This window comes from Mobula birostris, chromosome 10, assembly GCF_030028105.1.
Source record: "Mobula birostris isolate sMobBir1 chromosome 10, sMobBir1.hap1, whole genome shotgun sequence".
Taxonomy (NCBI): Eukaryota; Metazoa; Chordata; class Chondrichthyes; order Myliobatiformes; family Myliobatidae; genus Mobula; species Mobula birostris.
Window position 1 is genome coordinate 89,526,165 of NC_092379.1, and position 25,092 is coordinate 89,551,256.

At 39.8% G+C, this 25,092-nt stretch overlaps 1 protein-coding gene across 3 annotated transcripts in view; it reads right to left on the bottom strand.

Annotated features, from left to right (window-relative positions):
- dacha (dachshund a) overlaps positions 1-25,092 on the bottom strand; it is a 400,811-nt gene that overhangs the window by 59,331 nt on the left and 316,388 nt on the right. For all 3 annotated transcript variants that reach the window (XM_072270530.1, XM_072270529.1, XM_072270531.1), the window contains exon 7: positions 1,059-1,204. In XM_072270530.1, the coding sequence (XP_072126631.1) occupies positions 1,059-1,204 (146 nt within the window). The remainder of the gene's footprint in view (positions 1-1,058; positions 1,205-25,092) is intronic.

Consider the following 25,092-nt stretch of genomic DNA (forward strand, 5'->3'; position numbering starts at 1 on the left):
ATATATTGGAAACCTATATTCTTCATTAACTGTCAAGTGTTCTCACCACTGACTCCTTCCTCTTCACCAGCTGTAGCCTCAGCCTGAACATTGACTGTTCAACTCCAAATTCAACATACTGTCTTTTCACCCCAAACCCCACTTCAAAAAGTCATCTCTCTCAGACCTTTGCTTTTTCTGCTGAACCTGTCATTCATGTCCTTGTCATTTTCAGATTTGATTATTTTCAAGTTTGCTAATGACTTCCATTGTCCCCCCCCCCCGCCCACACCATTAAAGTCATCACTCCTATAACTCTACCTTGCCAATATCTCCTTTGTTTTGGCTTCCCTTCCCTCAATTTATAGTTAATGTCCTCATCCTCATGTTTACGTTTCTCCACAGTCTTTCCATCTCTAGAACTTCCTCCAGCCCACTGTTCCCTCATTACCAAATTTATTCCAATTCTAATTTACTCTACAGACCCTCCTTTCACCCCATCATAAGCACAGATGTTCTACAGAAGTCCTGAAGAAGGGTAATAGTCTGAAATGTCAACTGTTTATTGATTTCCATCTATGCTGCCTGACCTGCTGAGTTCCTCCAGCACTTTGTGTGTGTCAAAATATTCTACATTTCTCTCCTAAGATCATTATCTATGAACCTGTCCTCTGCAAATCTCTTTTTATTTGCACACTGTGATACCTATTGTAACCACTGGTTTAACTTATCGTCCATTTTCTTTCAATATCCTATGCAGAACTGTGGGATAGTTGTCTAATTCAGGTTGAGCATACAAAACTTGTTGCTGCCTCTTCCACTATTCTCTGTACCTAGCTAGTTACTATAATTTTGCTGCAAGTACATGAAGATTAAAAGGATTCATTCTTAATTCAAAATACACCATAACAACATAATAATTATGAATGAAATTTCCTTATGTACCTATGTTGCTTCTGTAGCATCTGCTTGCTTTTGTCACTGGGATTTACTGTTTAGTAATGCACAATATTGCATTAAGCAGGGAAAAATACTTATCCATACTCAATTTATAGTGTGTTGATGATACTTAAGTTTACCTGAATATTGGTTAGAAGTGTTTCTATTGAAGACAGTCCATCAGCAAATAAAAATGGTGCAGGAAACCCTGGGGGCAAGGCTTGGCCAGCCATGTGGAACTTCTCGATGCTGGTTCTGATGGTGGGCATCACAAGCTGAGTTTCATCTACATGGCAAACAAAAAGAACAGTTGGTGAAAAAAAAATTGTCACACTTTCAATGCAGAACAGTTAAACTTAAGTCTGAAATCCATACTGAATGATGGTGCTTTCTTTGGAATTAAAAATAAACGGCATTTGTTAAATTGAAATAGACAATAAAACCATAAGATATAGGAGCAGAATTAGGCCATTCAGCCCATTGTAGCTGCTTTGCCATTTGGTTGCGGCTGATATACTCTCCCATTCTTCTGCTTCTCCCTGTAACCATTGACACCCTTAACAAATAAGAACATACCAAATTCCTTTTTTAAGTATATCCAATGATTGGGCTTTCACGGCCATCTGTGGCAATGAATTCTACAGATTCACCACCATCTAGCTAAAGAAATTCCTCCTCGGCTCTGTTCTAAAGGGGCAATCTTGTATTTTGTAGCTGTGTCCTCTGGTCCTAGACGCTCCCATTTTTGAAAACATCCTCTCTATGCCTGTCCTATCCAGACTTTTCAATATTTGGTAGGCTTCAATGAGATTCAAGATTCAATATGCATTTATTATCAAAGTACCAATGCAGTGTACATCCCTGAAATTTGTTGTCCCACAGACAACCATGAAACAAAGAAAACCATGGAACATGTTCAAAGGAAAACATCAAACCCAAAAGGCACAAAAAAAATTGCGCAAATGGCAAACCATACACCTGCCTACTACCTAGGTAGGTGAAGGCTTCCACCTCAAGTGGACTTCCCTCGAGAGTGACTGGGTTGATGCAAGTTGAGTTCATCTAGAGAACTTTAATTTTCCTTTTTTGGATCTTAAGACCAACTTGTGCCCATGGAGTTGCCAAGTCTGTTTTTCTTACTTGTATCTGCTTGTGGGTATGGGACAGGAGATTTATATCATCAGGTCATCTAGTTGTTTCCATTGGGTCCACTGGTCCCTATGACATTCCTGGGAAGGTCTCAAGCTAGACCTGGACACTACAGTAGAGATGCTGTACTGTCACTTTCAGAAGATCTGGGAAGAAAATCAAATACTAACTGACTGGAAACAGGGCCACCTTGTTAAGATTCCAAAGAAGTGAGACCTTTACAACTGCTCCAACTACAGAAGCATCACACTCTTGTCAGTCCCAGGAAAAGTCTTCTACAGGGTAATACCGGAGAGGCTGAAGAATCCTGCAGATGCTAAACTAAGAGATGAACAAGCAGGTTTCTGCAAGAACAGATTATGTACTGACCAAGTAGGCAAACTATGCATCATAGTCGAGCAGTCACTTGAGTGGGATTCATCTCTGTCCATCAACTTCTCAATTATGAAAAAGCCATGGACTGTGTAGACACAAGCTTGTGCAGATTCCCACAGCACTATGGAGAACCAGATCAAGAATTTGAATGAGGGAATGTTCATCAGCAGCTTTCAGGTGAAGACAGAAGTTACCATATTCCTTTTCCTGTTCTTTCTGTATTTTAATACACTGTTACTATTACCTTAAAGCAAAGCAGACTTATCACATGTCAGTTTGTAATGTGTACAGTAAATGTGATTTCCCCTTGTTTACTGCTGATGAGTTGACTGCATGGGTGAAGACGTAACTGTATTGAACAAGGGTTATGATGCCTAAGATATAATTGTACAATAAATAAATGTCACTCAGTACTGAGCCCACCCTCACTGTAATTGAATTCGTAGAATCCTATTATTAAAATGAGCAATATGTGCATTACAAGGAATTTTAAATCAGAATTTATTATGGAACTCTACTAAAAAAAATCTACACTCTTGTGTGTCTTGCTTAAGTTACATAAAATATTGATAAAACCAGATGCAGGCTATCAAGAAATAGCTTACAAGATTAAACTGATACAAGCATTTCTTATATCTTGAGCAATTCCCCCCATCTTTTCAGATTCATATTAATGATGTTCTATTTTTCATAATTTCTCCACATTTAGATATAAAAATCCTAGTTCTATGAAGTAAAGAATTCTTCATAGTGTTCACTGTGAAAATGAATCTTTATTCATTGTACTTTGCCCATATATCTATGGAAGATTTCTACCTTATTAAGTCAATTACCACTTTCAACATTGCATACTTTTCTCTTCCTACCACTTAATTCTGCTCTTTGCTTTTTAGGTTTTATCAGTTATTGAGACAAAATGAGAGGCTACGAGATGGAGCAAAAGCTACCTGCTAGAAGAACTCAGCAGATCAAGCAGAAACCAGGGAGGCAACACTGGTTCAGTTTTTGGGTCAAGAATCAGCACCAGGACTGACTGTGCAATAGGGAGAAAGAAGTGAGAGTGGGGATTGTGACTGACAGTTAGAAATGGATAAAGAGTAATTTATGGGCAAATGAAGCCAGATGAGGGTGGGAGAGGGCAAAGTGTCAAAACAAAGGCACAGAATGAGATGTATTTTCAACTCCTTATGGACAATTTCAGCTCTGTTGAATTGAGGGTTACTCCATGCAGATGACAGTTATTCAATGTCTCTAATTCTTGAAGTGGACCACAACCTTGTCGTGGTTAGGAGGCACGTGTGCCTCGATGACCCAGAGAGCTATGCTGGCTGAAATCAGGGCTTTATGCTTTGGCTGTCGGTAGGGTCACCCATGCCAAACAGGTCAAAGGATAGAGGCCAGACTAAGAGCGGTCCACCAATTCTCCAGGTTCAGTGGTTCAGCTCAGGGCTAACAAACCTGACTGGTTAAACAAAATTGATACGGAAATAGCAATGAAGAATCCTTCTACATCTGTTTGCGACTCTATTCCTCAGTCTCCACCCAGAACTTGCATGGTTGACAGCAGTGAAAACTAAGAGGAAGCTACTGTTCCAATGAAGGAAGCTCTGAACACCACCAAGACCAAAGATGGCCAAAGACAGACAGAGATGGTGGACATGGCGGACCTTCATTGCTGCCCTAAACACTAGCAGGCATAATGGGCAGTAAGTAAGAAATGTCTCAAATAAATGATCAATAAAATTTGAGCTGTTTCCATTTCAAGTTTTTATTAATATAAGTCAACCGATTTGGTTTCCCCACCTCCAATCGAATAGTTCAGCTGGGTAATTTATGTTCCTCCCAGTACCTACAAATTGCATGTCATTTTTTATTAAATATATTCCTGTCATTTGAAGAGTTCACTTTTACGCTTTGCTGCAGTCATAGAAAATATCTGATAAGTCACCAGGAAATCAGTGTTCACAATGTCAGCTCTACTCAAGGTCTAACCCTAGGCAGTTTTTCAACTACAGCTGCCACCATCGAAATAATTCATTGCAAAGCAAACTGAAAATTGAAATTGTAAAGCAAACACTAGTCATAAAATATTTATTAATTTCACACAGTCCATGGCCTGCCTGCGCTGTTGCTTTATAGATAATCAATGACCCCAAATTTGTGGTCAGTGGTGAGTCACTTGTATTCACTGTTGACTTGTGGAAACAGACTGTCCTTTGTGCTGTTCTCCCAGGACAACTTGCAGAGAGAAATCAGCTCCATCTGTCGTCATAATAAAGTCCTGTTTGGCAAGGGGCCTTCTGTGAAATAATAGCCCTGGCTCTGTGCTGAAATCAATCTATGATTCTGTGGGGTAGGATGGGGTAGAGTGGGGTTGGAATCATGGTGGAAAGTCAACATGTGCCCATCTTAGGTGATGTCACTGTTACCCCCACCAGCTTAGCCAGCTGTCAAAACTGTGAAAAGCACTGAATGTTTCTGGAGTCATATTTTCATAGAACTATACAGTGAAGATACAAGTCCTTTGGCCCATTGATTCCACAATGACTAACAACCAATATTCATCCTTCCTGTTTTTTATTCTCACTACATACTCCTCCTTCTCTCCTCATTCTCTCCCCTGATTCTATCATGAACCTGCACACTAGGGGCAATTTACAATGGCCAATTAACCTAACCACATGCAGGTCTTTCAATTGCGAGAATAAACTAGAGTACCTAGAAGAACAGGGAGAACATGAAAACACCACACAGACAACATCTAAGGTTATGATTGACCCAGATCTCTAGTGCTGCTAGCTGCACCCATGTAATTCAAAATTTATTCCAGATAGCAAAAATAGGAATAAAATACTTAAAAACTTTAAAATAAGTTCAGATAATTTTTAAAAACATCTAAAATATTAGCACTTCCTGTCAACCCTTACAACTATTCTCCACCGAAGTGAAGAAGCTGCTTCTGTGCTGGATCCAACCTGATGCACATTGTTTGAGCAGATCATCTACGGTTTAAAAAAACAGAGAAGCTCTTCAATTTGGCATTCCTAAGCAAAAACTAGCAACAGAATTCACCTTCAAACATCCATCTGCAACTTCAGAACTTTTGCATTCATATGGAACTTATAAGGTTGCTTGACACCAAGAAATGTCAGCATTTATTAGGTCATCTTCCAGTGTTTTCCAGCAACAGGAGTATATAAGTAATTGTATGGAAAGTCATATTTAGAAAGCTATATCAATTTTACAGAACAATGGTGTAATTTCCCTAAATTAAATCATACAGTTAGAATCAGTCATACAGCACTGAAACAGGCCCTAGAGCCCAACTCGACCAGAACAACCTTTAAGCCCACATTTTGTTCAGATCTTTCCAAATCAAGAACCTGCCTTAAAGCTTTTTTAAATGCTTAAACCTCTATCACTGCCTCTGGTAGCTCATTCAATATACCCACCACCAACTGTGTGAAAAGCTCAACCTTCATTTAGATCTCCTCCTCTTTCATCTTAAACCTATGTCCCTCTAGTTTTAGACAACCATACCTTGGACAAAGACTGTGATCATCAACCGTATTTATGATACTCCTGATATTATAAATATCGAAAAGGTCACGCCCCAGCCTCCTACACCCCAAGGAAAACAGTCCCAGTCACAGCATTTCACACAATTTTATAATTATCTGTTACTTTTTTTTACAGGCACTATGTACTATGGCAGAAAGAATATTCTGTATACATGATGCATTTCTTCAGTAATACTTTTGAGATGACTGATATTTTTTGACTAACCTTCCAATTAAATATAGATTTTAAAAACTATAACAATAAGTTAAGCTCATCGTCCATTTTACAATAATCTCAACAATCATGTTTTTAGATATTTCAACATTCAATGGAGCAACCAACACAAACTGTGTGAGAGGCTCAAGGAAAAGGGCAAGCAAGTGCAATTGCAAACATTTTGGTTGTGTCTCGAAACTTTAACACTGAAAGTTTCAACTCTGTGGAGTAGAAATACGTTGGGAGACATGAAGTGCAAAATAAAACCAGAAAACAAATGACGTTGTACAAATCACTTTGTAATAATTGATGTGGTTACTTGCTAATGGATAATGAGAAAGTTCTGCAACTAACTTGGGTCTTTCGTTTCACACCGTTCAAAGGAATCACACTTGAAAGTGTGGCCTCAGGGCATTGCACCTCCAAGTTTACACCTCAAGACTTCACAGCTTCAAAGCCTCACACCCATTGTTATGACTAGCCCAAAAAGCACTAATCTAAGAAAACAAATAGCCATCTGACTAAATGTAGACAGATCAAAATTAGCAACAAGTGTCGAACAGAAAATTACCAAGCAGAAACTGAAGGAATTTGATAACTAAAATTAACTATGAGTAACTACTGAGTCACTATATGTTAGGAAGTACTCAATTCATTTATTTATATGATCCAAGCCAAAACAGAGTGTAAGGGATAAACATTTTTAAGTTACAAGTCTCTGATCAAAAATATAGTACAACTGAGGGTGGGGTTTGGGTGGTAGAGTAGCCCAATTTATTGGTAACTGCTACACAGGAGTTGTAACAACCCCTGCTCCCATGGGAAGACACCCCAGAGTTCATTTTCATCCATTTTTCAGGATTATGTAAATACTGATAAGACCAGCATTTATTTCTCATCCTTGATTGCCCTTGATAAAATGATAGGCTTAATCCGCTCCAGTCTTTCAGGTGATAATGCTGTTGGAGAGGAAGCTTTGATGTAGTGACATTGAGGGGCCGGTGGATTGGAGGGGAACCTACAAATGGTAGTGGCTCCATGTTCCTGCTGCTCTTCTTAGTTGTAGAGATCACAGAATTGGTCAGTGCTATTGGAATAGCTTGGACAAGTAACAGAAATACATCTTGTAGATGGCCAATACTACAACCACTCTGTACCAAAATTAATACTGAACTAGTAGATAGGGTACTATCTGTCGGGGTTGCTTAGTCTTGGATGCCTTTGAGGTTCTTAATACTTGGAGCTGGACTTATCCAGACCAGTGGAGAATATTTCATAATGCTCCTATCTTGTGCCTTCCAGATGGAGGAAATATCCTTAAGTGTCAGGAGGTAAGACCTCAGGATACCCAGCATCTAAATGACTCTTGTTGCTGTTACATTTTGCCAGATATGAATGAAGGTAATCAATAGAACAGAAGACAACCATACCTCTGCAGAGAAATAGTGGAATGAATGAAAACAGTAGGAAAATACTTCTGGAATAAGATTGTTGTTTTCCCATGTTGGATACTGTTATAGTTATTCATTCCAAATGAATTATAACGTGTGATTGTAAAAACATTTGTGAATCCTATGTAATTAAAATCGAATGCAGCTTGGTCACTGTGAAGTTCCAAATATGAGTTACAGTTTTCATTAGGTTCTTGAATATAGATTTTACAATTATACAATAATTTAAATTTGAATAGTGAAATGAAGAGAAAATCACCTCAAATTAGACAGTTTTTTTTAAGTGGCTGAGTTTTATATAAGCCATTAAATTATTTAAAACAATCATAAAACAAAAAACAAGCTAGTTTTGCATCAGTAAAGTGAATTATGTTTATGCCAAGATCCAGTAAAGATGTTCAATCTATTTTGATGCTGAGCTTGGATGTTTCAGCTGAGAGAAAAAAATGCTTCCATAAGTTTTACTAAGTAATAGGTGAGTAATACCTCATGAAATCAGTAAACTGCACATATATTTTTTCAAAAATGGAAACTTACAAAGAATTCTTTCCTTTTTCCATTCACGTTTTTTTCATTTAAACATAGATGTAATATTAATCTGGAACTTACTAGGAAATGCTGATGGTTATGCAGGGAATTTTACCTGCCTTAGTGCCACCAATTTCAGGATTCCTGCAACAACACTTAAGTCTCAAACTTGTTGGCTATGCATCATACATCCAAGTTGCTGGTGAACGCAGCAGGCCAGGCAGCAGCTCTAGGAAGAGGTACAGTCGACGTTTCGGGCCGAGACCCTTCGTCAGGACTAACTTAAGGAAGAGCTAGTAAAAGATTTGTAAGTGAGAGGGGGAGGGGGAGATCCAAGGATGTGTGTTGCTTGAATTTCCAGCATCTGCAGAATTCCTCGTGTTTACGGCTATGCATCACAGTCACCTTCCTGACTGCACACCTCATGGAGTTCAGGAGCAGAACACGAATTTGCAAGTCCCCGGTTGCTACAGGGTAGATGTACAAGCTGAACCTCATTTTAATGGAGGAGAACACAGGTGAATAGTTAACCAATTCTATTTTTGTGTAAGTATTTTAAGTATTCTTTATCAACTTTTTTAAAAATATCAATAATTTTTAATTGTTGTTGGTTTTTAATGATTGAGTTTTATTTTGCACACAATAGACATTCCAAAACATGCAAGGAGAACGTGGGTGCCCTTGTACTTGATTCGCAAAAGGCTAGTATACAGGTACAGCCAGTAATAAGAAAAAATATCACAATTTTATCACATATTACGCTGAGAATTGAATACAAAAGTGAAGAGGTTATGTATAGGGCAGGAGGTGACATCCTATTTGAAATTCTAACTAGGGTATTGGTCTCTGTATTTTAAGAAGTATATTAATGAGCTCGGAGTAGTGGAGAAGGGTTACAAGACTAATACCTGGAATGAGCAAGTGGTCTTGTAGGGACCAGTTGAACACGTTAAGCTTGCATCTGCTAGAATTTAGAACAGTAAGTGGGGCCACTAAAACATATATGGTCCCAATGGGTGTTGATGGCATGATGCAAAGATTATGTTTCCTCTTGTGAGAGAATCTAGAAGTAGCAGTCATTGTGTAAAACTAAGGTCCCCCCGTTTAAAAAGGAGATAAAGGGATTATTTTCCTCTCAGACAGTATTGATCTATGGAACCTTTTTACTCAAAGGGCCTTGGAAGCAAATTCATTGAATTTTTTTCTATGATAGAGAGAAATTGATGCTTGATAAGCAAAGAGTATAAGGTTAACATGGCAAGGCAGGAATGTGGGGTTGAAGTTACAGTAAGATCTTTACTTGTAGTCTGTGTAACTCATTCCTGCTCACAGTTTTTTAAGCCAGGAAGCAAAGTCCAAATGGTTATCAAGATAATTTCAGCTATTCCTACCATCCTCCATCAAGAACAGGCCATCATCAAGCCTTCAATGGCTGGCTCTCCGGTAACCAAAAACTTTAGTGATATATGTACATTATAACATCTGATGGCAATCCATGTAGTCACAGCCTACCCATTATGCCACATTACAATGTGTTAAGGATGGCAATGACCCGATGAACATTTCCAGGAATTTCTTTTTCATTACTCACACTCTCTGGTGTTGATATTTCTATTTTTAAAACGGTTCCTAAGGTTGTCATAGCTGGGGTGGTAGTGGGGATACCTATAAAGTGCTCCAAATGGCATGCAATTCTAACAGCCTCTGATAACCAAGCTCAGCTCTTGGCCTTCATGTGTGGCTTAGCTACTAGGCCCAGCAGAACTGTTTCTACTGACAAGAGAAAGGGCAAAGGCGGACCAGTGGTGCCTCAAAACCAGTTGCTTTGGGTAAGTAGGGCTCGTCAGCCCGCCTAGGAGAAAGAAAACCCTGATGTTAAACCTCTGCTGCCTTGCAGCCATACCCACCCATAGGAAAGGCTTCAGGAGTAAACTCTGAGGAAGAAATCTGGAATCGGGGTCCCTAAGGCAGTTTGATGTTGTTTAACAACTTCACTCTGGCAACCTCTACAACAACATTGGTGCCAAGCTGTATCAGCGCTTGACCTTCGCTTGGACTACATCAGTGATATGGAGAGGCAGAACCCAATGCATGGGCAGCAGCCAGTTCTTCAAATCTTCCTGCCCTTGCTTACGCCCTGGAGAGGACACAGTCCATCAGAGACGGAAACCCTGATCCCCTTGGATCGGCGGCTGCCTACTACTGTTAAAACAATGTTAACCACCATTTTGGAATTCTGTGTTTGGAAGTGAGCTAAGGTGAAATCCATTCACCCAGAGATGATGAATCAATGAATATTCTAACCACAAGCGCTGGAGAGGTCTAATCGTGTACACATTCAGGACTGGAGATCATCAAGTTTTTGAATATTAAAGGAATCAGAGTCTGCAGAGGAAAATTACACAGAGGTAAAATATCAGCCCTAACTTTATAGAAAGCACATGGGGCCAAATAGTCTACTTCAGCTTCTATTTCCAATGTTTTTAAAGCAGAAAATTTGACACGCTGCCCAATGTTTCTATACACAATACAACAGAACTTTGTACAAGACAGCCAATGCAGTGACCACGCTGCCTGCCCAATATGCTGCGAACAATTTTCCATGTTAGCTTATAACACACATCCCATCTTCAATCTTCCTCTCCTATTATCCATAGATCCAATCACCCCCATTTCCTGCAATTTGTTCCACCACATTGTCGCTGCAATCTTCAACATCTGCATTTATAAGAGACTGTAGAGGAATTGTCTTTACACTGCATGGTGCTGGTTGTTGTTGTTCCTTTCTGTGCCTTATAGCATATCAGGTAGCAAACTTGCAGTTTCTTTTTTAGCATTTGTCCACTTGTTTTTATGAGGCCATTTTGCTGCATAGATGGAAAGTGTGCAAGGAGCCAGCCAGATTCGAAACCGGGACTACTTGCCTCAAAGTCACTACGCCACAGGCTGGCTGAGTAGGGATATCTTAATTCTGGAATACACAATGATTTGGCTATTGTATGTACAGAACAGAGCACCCCGGCACCAAACTGGTATATGCTTCCTATACAGCTTCAGAATAATCTCTAGGCCTTGTTGTCTTCCCCCTTATACCAACACCAGATCTAAATCTATCTTTGAGGTATGCATTGTTTATAATCAAACTTCGAGTTGTATACAAATTCTGCGTGAGGTAGTATGGTAGTAAGTGATGACAAAACTGCGTTTCATCTTAATGAGTTTCCAGTCTTCCCCTTGCCCCCTCTTTTTAAAATTATGGAATAAAATCTGAAAAATCTGGTAATGTTGAATTCATGTGTCAAAGAAAAAAAATTGCTTTGTGTTTTGCTCTAATTACTAGTTCTGGTAATATTTGTATAATTGGGTATATACATTCATGAAGCACTAACTGGTCGGACACACAGTTGAAATTTTCTGCCCACTTTCTGCACAGACCTTAAACCTCTGTGGACAAGGCTAATTCTGCATTTAATAGAGACGTTGTGTTATTTTCAGCTGTGAAAATAGGTCATCTCGTTCCTGTTATAGTTTTGTCAGTACATGTGTTCATAGCATAGTACTGAATGATGTGAACTCCTCAATTCAATACAGCACAGCACCATAAACTATAACCTGTATAGCTGAATTGAAAGCACAAAAAACACACTTGAAGTACCTTTTTATCAATCCAAAGGTATTCATTTTCCTTTTGACAGCTGGATTTCAGCCTGCTTTTTAGCATTTGCAGCATACTGTAATGAACTTCCCCGTATCTATATCCCAGCCTACATCATGTTTAGCAGGGAGATTGTCATTTAAATTTCCACCACTATCAGTAACTGGTGCCTATGTCCTCCCTCCCACCTCTCCACCATCCCCACCACCCCTCCAACTTTCCCTGACACCAACACGGGGAAATAAATAGAAGTGTGAGTGTAGTCTGGGTGATTCATTGTGATAACCTGCCTCCTGAGAGCAAAGGAAATCACACACTAGATTGTGCTTCTAGGAGAAGACAAGTAGGACAGGCAGTGCACTGGAGGTGGGAATTGGGTTGACAGTAGCAGAGGTCACATCCATCTTCAACAGGATTTTCCAATGATAAGATAACCTCTTGCTCTCTCTTACCTTTTGTTCATTGGCTTCCTATTCCACAAGAAATATATTTTGGATATGTTTGCAAGGGCATCACCTGCTTTCAAATCCTTTTAATGTAATTATTTGATAAATCTGCAGGTTTTTTTCAAACATACCAATCTCATTGGAGAAGAATCACTGCATCTTTAAATTAATTTTAAAACGTGTATTAAATTATCTGCTGTCACATTTCCATAAATGCTTTTGGATGAAAGAGGCAGTCTGCAGCCTGGATCCCAATGGTGAGATTCTGAAACACATCTGTGATCATTTTGGGTCATAAATCACAATATCAGTCATTAACAAGTATTGCCAGTGCCGTGGCCTCATTTTGGTAATGTGTTCTTTTGACTTTTTAATCCTAATACACAATTTTCTCCAGCAGTTTACTGGTTTGATCACTGATGATAACAGTAGGGTTCTCAATAATAACCAATTTTTTTCAGGAACTGCATAATTAAAACAAGATGTAAAATGATCACTGTAGTTTAATGGCTTGTTTATTTCTCAGAAGCTTTTTCATACTCTTGTCCCGGATCAATAAACTGCTAAAGTGATTTAATTTATTTACACACATTTTGGGATTAATTTCAGAGAACATATGGATGACGTGCTTTTTTTCTACATCAATACTATTGGACTAACCTTCAATTCGTATTTATTTTTCTTTAGGAATTGTACGATAGGCAGATGAGAGAAATTCAGCTGCATTTTACTGCAGAGACACACATCGTAAGGTATTAGAGGAGTCACTCCAGGTACAATCCCTCTGTAGCATCATTGAAAGAATGATTTGATAGCCAGTAGCTACTGTACTTGTAATGAAGATAGCATCCATTGATTTATAAGCTGTCACCATGGACCAGCCGTTTAAAAATATGAGAGCTTCTGCTTGTATACATCGCAAAACTAACAGCTCCCTGCCAGCCAGAAGTATCTCAGTTGCTAATGTGACCAATGTAATCAGAGGGTCCAATATACATAGTCCATAGATCATTTTAAGACACTTTGAATTTATGCATCCTACTAAATGCTTAGTTATATTTCAAAACAGAAAACAACCTCTATTTAAATTGTAATACACAGCCACATAAGAATTTATTTGACCTTTTGCTGTATTTTGATGCAAATCTGTCAAAATAAGCTGCAACTGTGCTCATGATTTTACAACTGTTTCCAGTTGAATCTAGATAGTTAAAGAGAAAGTTCGTGAAAGTATTTTTAAGAAGCAGCCAAATAATAGGCAGCAAATCTGTCAAACGCATTTTCCAAAGAATTGCCATGTTTTCATCTAGCTTTTATGCTGATCTAATGTGTTTTAGCAATGCATTAATTCATACCATTCACCCTTTTCGGAACTCAGCATGATTAGAAGAATTTAAACAAATATTTCAGCTTTATGATAGCTACTTGATTAGAAAGGACCCTGTACTGCAAAACACTGATTAGGAACATGTTTCCTCTATTATTCTGAAGTCGGAAATATTTCTGATCCATTTAACGCAATGAAGAAAAACAGGGCTAGTAATAGTAAGGGTCTTGGAAATGCACACTAAAATGATATTGCAGATTGGATGCATGCCAGGTTGATGGAGGGTATTGAGGGAGTGATTATCTTACACATGTGAGATGCAAGAGGCTATGGACATAAGCAGCACATTTGATGCATCTTCAGGGTAATTACGTGTGAGGTGTAAAATCTCAAAAGTACAATATGCATAGGTTTTTGGAGATGCAGTTCCCAGCAAGAATCTTTCTCAGATAATGGGCCTCAAATGGGATGTTCAGACTAGGAATGACAGGTTAGATACCTGTGCTTGTTGTGGACATTAGGCATTTTACTGGTCGATGCCCAATATACCAATAATCCCACCTCCCTCATTGCTTCAACTGTACCAAAGGATGAAGGTCTTAGTTGGAACATCTGGTCCATTATGAGGATTTGATGGCTGGCTTCAGTATTGGAATGGAGACAGTAGTTTTGTTTTAAAGATGAGATCTTTACCTAACACTCAAGCAGTTTTTCATCCCAATAAGATACACAACTTTTCCAGACCAAGGACATGTGACTTCTTCAATACTCTAAACTTGCTGAGAAGAGAAATAACACAAACCCTGCATATTGATTGATCCATAGGCATGTCACAAACTGGAGAAACATGCAGGTACTGATCATGATTTTCTGCTTCAAATCAGGAGGAGGGAGGAGAAGATGGCGGCGCGAAGCAGCACGCGCAGCCTCTCCAGTGAAATGATATCGTATTTGTTAAATAGAGTACCGTGCACAATTCTGATTTGATGGAGACAGCCATGAGAAGCACGGAAGAACATCTGGAGAAACTTCTGAAATGCCCGGTTCGCTGCCGCTGCTACTGTGCAATTGAGAACCTCCGGAGGGAAGGTCCCAAAATCTTTGGCTTTGCCTGCTGCTGGTGGCCGGGGCTGGGGTTGAAGCGCTCGGCAGAGATGGTGCTCGGTGCTCGGTGTCAGAGGGCTGGTCGGAGGCTCGAAGTTTTCAGACGACTCAAGAGTCAGACTGTGGTCGGGCATGGCAGGGAGAGTTTTCTTCCCTCTCCCATCTGCGTGAGATGTGGGACCTTCGAGAGACTTAGAGCTTTTTTTTACCGTGCCCATGGCCTGTTCTTCATCAAGTTATGGTATTACTTGCACTGTTGTAACTATATGTTATAATTATGTGGTTTTTATCAAAGTTTTTCAGTCTTGGTCTGTCCTGTGTTTCTGTGATATCACACCGGAGTAATATTGTATCATTTCTTAATGCATGCATTACTAAATGACAATACAAGTGGACTGCATGTCCTCATAACCTAAAAAAAATCAACTGATAGCACATATGCATCATGTGACTGAATTACTTTAACTATATACTTCCATTTTGTGAGTCCAAGACTGAACAGATTGACTAAAACTCTTCTCACATTGTTCACTGCAAGAATTCTTCCTGAATCTGAGTAGTCTGAGTTTAATTTCAGGTGGAAAGGACTCCATAACAATAGATTTACTTGTATAGTCTATTAAGCCAATGTTTTTAAGAAAAGTCTCATTCATTTAAAATCAGAATGATCCTCTAAGTTTCTGTGGAACTGGGTGAAGCAAGTTTTATTCTGTATTCAATCATATTTCACCAAATTTGGAATGTTTAATTTTAATAATTAGTAGGAAAAATTCCATTTGCCTAATAAAATGATGTGGGCTGCCTTAATGACTATTGCCACTAACATCCACAGTGATGAAATGCTTTGAGAGGTTGGTCATGACTAGACTGAACTCCGGCCTCAGCAAGGACCTAGACTCATCGCTATTTGCTTATCACCACAATAGGTCAATGGCAGAGGCAATCTCAATGGCTCTCCACATGGCTTTAGACCACCTAGATAACACAAACACCTACGTCAGGATGCTGTTCATCGACTATAGCTCAGCACTTAATACCATCATTCCCACAATCCTGATTGAGAATTTGCAGAACCTGAGCCTCTGTACCTCCCTCTTCAATTGGATGCTCGAATTTCTAATCAGAAGACCATAATCTGTGTGAATTGGTGATAATATATCATCCTCGTTGATGATCAACACTGTCGCACTGCAGGGGTGTGTGCTAAGTCCAAAGCTCTACTCCCTATATACATGACTGTGTGGCTAGGCATAGCTCAAATACCATCTTCAAATTTGTTGACGATACAACCATGGTTAGCAGAATTTCAGGTGGCGATGAGAGGGCGTACAGGAGTGAGATATGTCAACTAGTGGAGTGGTGCCACAACCACAACCTAGCACTCAATGTCAGTAAGACAAAAGAGCTGATTGTGGACTTCAGGAAGGGAAAGATGAAGGAACACATACCAAACCTCATAGAGGGATCAGAAGTGGAGAGAGTGAGCAGTTTCAAGATCCTGGGTGTCAAGATCGCTGAGAATCTAACCTGGTCCCAACATATCGATGTAGTTATAAAGAAGGCAAGACAGTGGCTATACTTTATTAGGAGTTTGTAGAGATTTGGCATATCAACAAATACACTCAAAAACTTCTACAATTGTACAGTGGAGAGCATTCTGACAGGCTGCATCACTGTCTGGTATGGAGAGGGGGTGCTACTGCACAGGACCAAAAGAAACTGCAGAAGATTGTAAATCTAGTCAGCTCCATCTTGGGTAGTAGCCTACAAAATACACAGGACATCTTCAGGGACCATTGTCTCAGAAAGGCAGCTTCCATTATTAAGGACCTCCAGCACCCAGGGCATGCCCTTTTCTCACTGTTACCATCAGGTAAGAGGTACAGAAGCCTGAAGGCACACACTCAGCGATTCAGGAACAGCTTCTTCCCCTCTGCCATCCGATTCCTAAATGGACATTGAATCTTTGGACGTTACCTCACTTTTTTTAATATACAGTATTTCTGTTTTTGCACTTTTAAAAATCTATTCAATGTATCTACGTATACCATAATTTATTTACTTATTTTTTTTCTCTCTGCATTGAACTGCTGCTGCTAAGTTAACAAATTTCACATCACATGCCGGTGATGATAAACCTGATTCTGATATTCCAACAATAATATCTCTCATCATGATAATAGAAACACTAATTGAATGCCACAAATAGCTTTCAAGATTACTGGTACGAAATACTTGCACTGCAATGCTGTGAAATGTTGTGACTCGATGTACTGCCTATGAGAGAGTTATACAGTATTTCAATTTACACACTCTGTGAGCAGGTACTTTTGGCAGACGAAACCAAATATTTGAAAGTTGAATCCAGAAGTTAAGGCCCAAAGATCGAAGGCCAAAGTCAGCAAGTCTAGAGGTCAGACGTCCAATGTCAGTGAGTCTGAGCCAAGGACTAGAGGTCAGAGGTCTGATGTATGACAGTCTGAAAGTCTGGGGCCAAGGACTGGAGGTGATCTGTCCTGAGATTGGAGGTCTGTGTGAGTGAGTGGGAGGGTGGGAAAGAGGATTGTTTTGGTGTTGTTGTTTTGTTTTGTTGTTGCTTTTGTTTGTATTGTTCTGCTGAACATTATAGGCATGTTATTTTGACAGTGGAATGCATGGCACACTTGTGGGCTGCCCCCATAAATTCCTGGAGTGTGTTGGGCATTAATGCAAATGATGCACTTCACCGTATATTTCGATGTGCATAGAATAAATAAATCTAAACTATTTTGAATCTATATTTTTGAACTTCCAAATGACATTTTACAATGGCGTATGTCCAGTTTGCATCCAGTTACCTTTACCTTTCATTGACATTTGCTGTCTCCTCTCCACCGGGGTACAACTGTTCATTAATAAGTAGTGCCCACAGTGGTTCTAGCCATTAATACCAAGAAGCTACAAAGTGGTCACTACAGTGTTTAGAATAGTTTGTATTATTCTGTCATTGACTGATACACAAACCCCTTACTGATGTTGAACTGCTGGCTTTTTATTGTAGAAAGGGATGATGAGAGAGATACCAACATGACCCTGGAGAGGATGCAAAGGAGGTTCACGAAAATTATTCCAGGATAAAATGGCTTGTCATATGAAGAGTGTTTGATGGCTCTAGGCTTGTATTCACTGGAATTCAGAAGAAAGAGGGGTGACTTCATTGAAACCTACTCAATGGTGAAAGGCCTTGATAGAGTGGATGTGGAGAAGATGTTTCCTTCGGTGGGAGAGTCTAAGACCAGAGGACACAGCCTCAGAATAGAGGGGTGTCATTTTAGAATGGAGATGAAGAATTTCCTTAGCCAGAGAGTGGTGAATCCGTGGAACTGTTTGCCACAGGCAACTGTGCAGGCCAAGTCTTTATGCATATTCAAGGCAGAGGCTGATAGATTCTTGATTGGTCAGGGCATGAAGGGATACGAAGAGAAGGCAGGAGTGCGGGACTGAGAGGAAAATTGGATGAGCCATGAAGAAATGGCAGAGCAGACTCGATGGGCCAAATGGCCTAATTATGCTCCTGTATCTTACGCTCTTAAGACTATTAAGTTATAAGGCTTGTAATCTTTATTCATTAACATTGGGGTTTTCAGGACTATTGGCAGTTGGTATGTATGGTTATTTCTCACTGAGTAGTTTAGCTGAACTCCCATTACTGTATACTCGTGCTGAAGGCATATTGCTTGTCCTTGGACCAGCTCCAAAGAGGGTTTGAAAGAACAGTCAAGCAGGAAGGAGCTTCTTCCAAGTGATCATCTTCCAGGGGTCCAAACACCCAGCCTATAGCTGCCATGGCCCTTAGAGATGGGGCAGGTTGAAGATTTATCCCATGACCTAATCCACAATAGCAACAACGATAGATGGTAATTGCAGTTCATGACGAGTATCTAGATGGCAAATAAAACGTTCCAATCCTTTTAAGTGTGACTATTCTCACTGCAGCAAGTTCACAGATTTCATCAGCATCCTTGGAGTTTCAACAGATTTTTGCAGCATCCTAGATTCAAGTCTCGGAGACAGAGTGACAGTTTTGCAAGCTAAGCATCTCATCCCATCACTGCTGTGTTGGCAGGCTCTGACATGTTGGTATATTTTCAATAATTTATTGCCTGGTTGATATTATTCTATGATCAAATTTGATCTCTGCTCTGTTTCTTTGCTAGGGAACAGACATACCACTGAGAGTTAAGGCAAGAGGCCTTCACATGATGGAGACTGTCATTCCCAATAGCTGATGTGATGATATTAAGTTAACACTTGAAATTCCAATCCATTCAACCTGGAAGCATTGAGTGACTAACTGTCCACCCGCTTGTGAGGGAAATTAAGGGAGCGAGATCTTCAGGACAACATAGAGACACAGCTAGTGGAGTTGGTGCCTCATGACTCCAGTGATTTGGGTTAAATTCTGACTTCCGGAGCTGTCTGTGTGCTATTTCCATGATCTGCCAGGGATTATGTGATATTTTCCTTTTGGTTCTCCGATTTCTCCTTATGTCCCAAAGATGTATGGGTTAGTAGATTTACTGGCCGCTGTAAATTGTCCATGCTAGTTATGTATTTACGCTTTCAGTAATATTTGAGTAATATTATAAATATATTATTTAATTAATCATTCTTTTTTGGTTAAATAACTCATTACAGGTTGCATGTAAAAGTACATGATTGGCATATGGTATCACGTGAGATCACGTATGTGTGCATCTCACTACAATTAAAAACAAAACTAAGACACGTTATTCCCAGCTCTATGTTTTTGCTTTCAATTAGTTTTAGGTTTTGGAGTTAAAATGAATTGAGATGATTGAGACCACTCCCTGCCTGTTGATGTGCAGTAAGATGCTTGAGTTAAAAAAAATAGTGCAGAGAAACGTGCAAGTTAAAAAAGAACTGCAGCGAGACATTCAACTTTGAAAAAATGTGTATTTCTTTTTCTTCACAAGAGGTGAAAAATGTTTGAGTTAGAAAAGAGACAGAGAATAGATGAATTCACAGATTCATAACCAATGAGTACCAAGTGATAATAATCCTAAATTAAAAAAAGAGCAGAAATGGCTGGCTACATCAGAAAGATAGACACATTCGATTGCAGAAAAGACATCTGGATTTTGTATACTGAGCAAACTGAGCAGTATTTTGAAGCAAATGAAATAACAAATGAAAATTGAGTGCCAATTTTGCTAATGCATTGGGTGGAAGACCATACAGTTTGCTTATAAGTTTAACTGCTCCAACTAAACCAGCCAAAATGAGCTTTGCTGATATTGTGAAAGTAATGCAGGAACATTTAGAACTGAAACCATTGTTAACTGCAGAACACTTTAGGTTTCATAAGCAGAATCAAAAGGAAGGGGAGTCCATTTCAGCATAAACAGCTGATTTGAAGAGATTACCTGAGCATTACCTGAGTTTAAGAGTTGCGAGGTCAATAAAGTATGATTATGAATATGACTATGACTATGTAACGATGCAGCTCTATAAAACTCTGGTTAGGCCACACTTGGAGTACTGTGTCCAGTTCTGGTCGCCTCACTATAGGAAGGATGTGGAAGCATTGGAGAGGGTACAGAGGAGATTTACCAGGATACTGCCTAGTTTAGAGAGTATGGATTATGATCAGAGATTAAGGGAGCTAGGGCTTTACTCTTTGGAGAGAAGGAGGATAAGAGGAGACATGATAGAGGTATACAAGATATTAAGAGGAACAGATAGAGTGGATAGCCAGCGCCTCTTCCCCAGGGCACCACTGCTCAATACAAGGGGACATAGCTTTAAGGTAAGGGGTGGGAAGTTCAAGGGGGATATTAGAGGAAGGCATTTTAGTCTGAGAGTGGTTGGTGCGTGGAATACACTGCCTGAGTCAGTGGTGGAGGCAGATACACTAGTGAAATTTAAGAGACTACTAGACAGGTATATGGAGGAATTTAAGGTGGAGGGTTATATGAGAGGCAGGGTTTGAGGGTCGGCACAACAATGTGGGCTGAAGGGCCTGTATTGTGCTGCACTATTCTAAGTTCTATGTTATATTGTCAGTTCAGTGATAGGCTTAATGATGCTCTGGGTGATTGTTAAGTTTGTGGGAAGTATTCAAAAAAGCCTTTTACCTGAAGCACAGCTCACATTTAAAAGAGTAGTTGAAACCACTGTATCAATGGAAACAGCAAACAGAGACATAACTGAGTTGCAGTCAGGAATGAAATTGAGCATGAACAAAATTGCAATGTCTGAACAGAAACCGGTCTGGCCGAACAAATTGTGTTACCATTGGGGCAGGGGCACACATAACCTTGACCAATGCAGGTTTAAAAGAGAAACTTGCAGAAAATGCAACAAAGTAAGACACAAGCGAAGAGCATGTTGGGCAGACAAACATAAATGGACTGCTCTGGGAAGGGAAAAGGATAAAAAGTCAAGTTGCAGTTTCGTAAAGATGTTGTAAGAAAATGTGGAAAGCATGGACTTAGGGACTATAAGATGTATCCTAGCAACATGTCAAGAGAGGCCTTCTCATCATTGACAATCTCACCACACTTTTCTGCATTCTCTGGCTGGTGAGGCCTTGTTAGGCTGCACGCCACAACTATATGATTCATGTTGGCCAGGGTATGGGGAATGCAGTTGATAAATACAAGGAATAATTTTCCTCCTGGATATACTGCATCGCGTTCTTGACCAATCCATGCAGTGGAACTCCAGCTTGTTGGCATTTGGTTTTTATTGGATCCCTGGCAGGGATTATAATTCTGCTCCGAACTACAACCAAAAGCCTAGAAACGAATGAAGAGCCAAGCGAGGAGGGGTTGATTCTTGTTGCCAAAGGGCCATCTGTCCTTACAGACAACAGAGGATGAAGGTGCTCAGCAAACTTCTCATCTGCATTTTCTTGTGACAGTCACAGTGGGCCTGTCCATTCATGGAGTATCTGTGGTTTATGACCATGTCTGAGTTTGTGTGGAAAGTGGAGAGTCATAAATGGAGATGCATTCACTCCCTGAATCATCCATGTTCCCACAGTTTCTGCTGTTCGCTACTCACGGTGATGGAGATTTGAAGAAAAATAGTTCAAGTGGAGGTGTCATGTGCAGGTTGAGCTGCAAATTCTGCTATATGGCCATTGCCAGGATTAATCCAATAGCTAGGAAATTCAGGGTAACCCTTAATGTGATTTTGCACTACAAATTAATCAAGCAGCAGGTAGTATGAAATTTGCACTGTACGACTGAAGTTTCAGCTCAAGTATCCAACATGAGAAATTAATATTCATTAAAAGCAGAATTACACAACTCACATGAAATCTATGATTGCTCTGAATTCATCAACATGGCTTAAAGTATTCAATTTAGTACAAAGAGTTTAAAAATGCTACCAATATCACTGTATATTTTCAGCTGATAGGAAAGTATCATCAACATCCAGTTAATGTTTTTATTGATCTCAGAGAACATAATCCAATCTATCTTACTTTCCCATGGTAGGAACTGAAGACTAGCCCTCACTCTATAAAACTCTAGTTCCACACTTGGAGTGTTGTGTTCAATCCTAGTCACCTCAATATAGGAAGGATATGGAAGCTTTAGGGAAGGTGCAGAGATATGCCCAGGATGTTGCCTGGATTAGACAGCATGTCTTATGAGGGTAGGTTGAGCAAACTAGGGCTTTTCTCTTTGGAGATGAGGAGGATAAGAGGTGAGTCAATAGAGGTGTGCAAGACAACAGGCATGAGGTAGACTGAATAGCCAGAGACTTTTTCACAGAGCGGACCGAGCTAATATGAGGGGGCAACACTAAGGTGTTTGAGGAAACTACAGGAGGATGTCAAAAATAGTTTCTTTTTCCACTGAGAGTGGTAGGTGCGTAGAACGCTAGGGGTGGCAGTAGAAGCAGATACATTAATGACATATAAGAATCTCTAAGATAAGCACATGCATGAAAGAAAATTGATGAGCCATGTGGGAGGAAACAGATTCATCTTGGAGTAGGTTAAAGGGTTGGCACAACATTGTGGGCTGAAGGGCCTGTATTGTGTTGTACTGTTCTATTTCCTATGCTCTTCATAAGAGTGGGACACAAAGACAATCTCCTCTTGTTGCAACAATAAAACTGGCTGTCAAACAGTAAATGTATTTGATAGTTAATACAGAGCGGGACTAAAGTTAGGTGCTTACTGACCAGTCTGTTTTTAACCAACAGCAGATAAAGACCTATGGTGTTTGTAAACAGTTCAATTTTTAAGTTAATCACTCATGATAAATCTACACAAGTAAAGATGTTGCTAAGCTGCAATCTGCATTGCACACAGACGTTTAAGTCTGTAAGACAAATGGTACGATTGAAAAAGCTGTATATTCAATGAGTTAGACACACATGATTAAATCTCAGAACTGCTGTTACAAATGTAGAACTGGCTGAAAAAAAGCACTTTTGTGTAACTAATAAATAATGATGTGCTTTATTTTTATATAAAAAACACCAGCAATATCAAAGTAGAGATCGCGATATTAACACTTCAACCACTGATTGATCTCCTTGCAACTTTTGTTTCTAGATCTGTGTAAACGAGCACTGCATAATAAGCTTAGTGACCAGAATGGAACCATAAAATACTTCTTCAAAGGTAAACAGTAGTTTTATCACCAGGGTTCCCACATTTCAGGAATTAGTGGTTAAATTTAGTGGTACAACATGCATTGTTATAGCAGTCCTCACAAAGAGAAATACCTCAAGTACTTGAGAGAAAAAGGGGAAGAGAGCACAAGAGAAACATATAAGTGGGACTTGGTAGGGTGAAGGCAGCAGCAAACTGAAGATTCTCACAAAGGCTGTTAAATTCAGTGTTTGAGGGGACTGGGTAAAAGTGTGAACTGTTGCCATTAGAGAGTGTAAATGATGGGAATGGAAACCAACTCAGCATAGGCCTTTCGGCTCATGATGTTGTGCCAACCCTTTAATCTACTCCAAAATCAATCTAACTGTTCCCTCCCATGTAGCCCATTTTCCTTTCATCCATGTGCCTATCTAAGAGTTCTATAAATGGAAGTAATAACCAGCTGACAGAGGTGCCAGGGAATGACAGTCTAGCCTTCATTCTTGATATTCAATGACATTGCCAATGTAGTCATCTACATTGGTGGCACTACCTCACTATCAACAACCTGGAGTTCACCACTGATCAGAATGTATTGCACTGTTGTTACATATAGTGCTCACTGCGCCAAATCAGAAGTTTGATACCCTGTGATAAGGGTTCACTTCCTGACTACCAAAGCCTTTGGACAAGGAAAGTCAGAGCTGTGATAAGATACTCTCAATTGGATGAGTGTAGCCTGGCAAAACTGATGGTCAACACCAATCAGGACAAGGCAGCTTGCTTGATTGGCACATCGTCCAGTATCCTATAAATTCTCTCCCTCTGTTACCGACATTCCAAAATCATCAAAATGAGGACTCGGGAAATGGACAGTGAATCTCAATGCATATTTGAATACAGATTGTGATGGAGTGATGGGGGACCTGTGTCCGAAGGCAATAAGGGGTTTGGAATGAAACGGTACAATTGTTGACACTGGAGATGAAAGAAAGTGATCATGATGATGAATAATCGTGTTTGTAGAGTTTTCAGAGCATTTCTGCATTAAGGAAGTGATGTTCTACGTTTATTGGAAGAAGCCTGGATGAAACTGATTTGCAACTAAACTAGTTATAGGGTTCCTGATGGAGAATGTCAACTGTGACGGGATCCTAAATTACCCCTATGAACTGCGCTTTTGAAAAGAGAGAGAGAGAGAGAGAGAGAGAGGGAGAGAGTTATTTAACACCAACATCTTGTTTTTAAGAGAGAGAGAAAGAAAGAAAGAGAGAGAGATGAAAACTGCTTTGAGATGGTGTTATGAACCCCTAAGTTACATATTTCCTGTGGACTGTCACCTTAAGGCACGAGGAAGAACTGGGACTAACTTTTGGATTTAGAAACATAGAAACATAGAAAATAGGTGCAGGCGTAGGCCATTTGGCCCTTCGAGCTTGCACCGCCATTTATTATGATCATGGCTGATCATCCAACTCAGAACCCCGCCCCAGCCTTCCTTCCATACCCCCTGACCCCCGTAGCCACAAGGGCCATATCTAACTCCCTCTTAAATATAGCCAATGAACTGGCCTCAACTGTTTCCTGTGGCAGAGAATTCCACAGATTCACCACTCTGTGTGAAGAAGTTTTTCCTAATCTCGGTCCTAAAAGGCTTCCCCTCTATCCTCAAACTGTGGCCCCTCGTTCTGGACTTCCCCAACATCAGGAACAATCTTCCTGCATCTAGCCTGTCCAATCCCTTT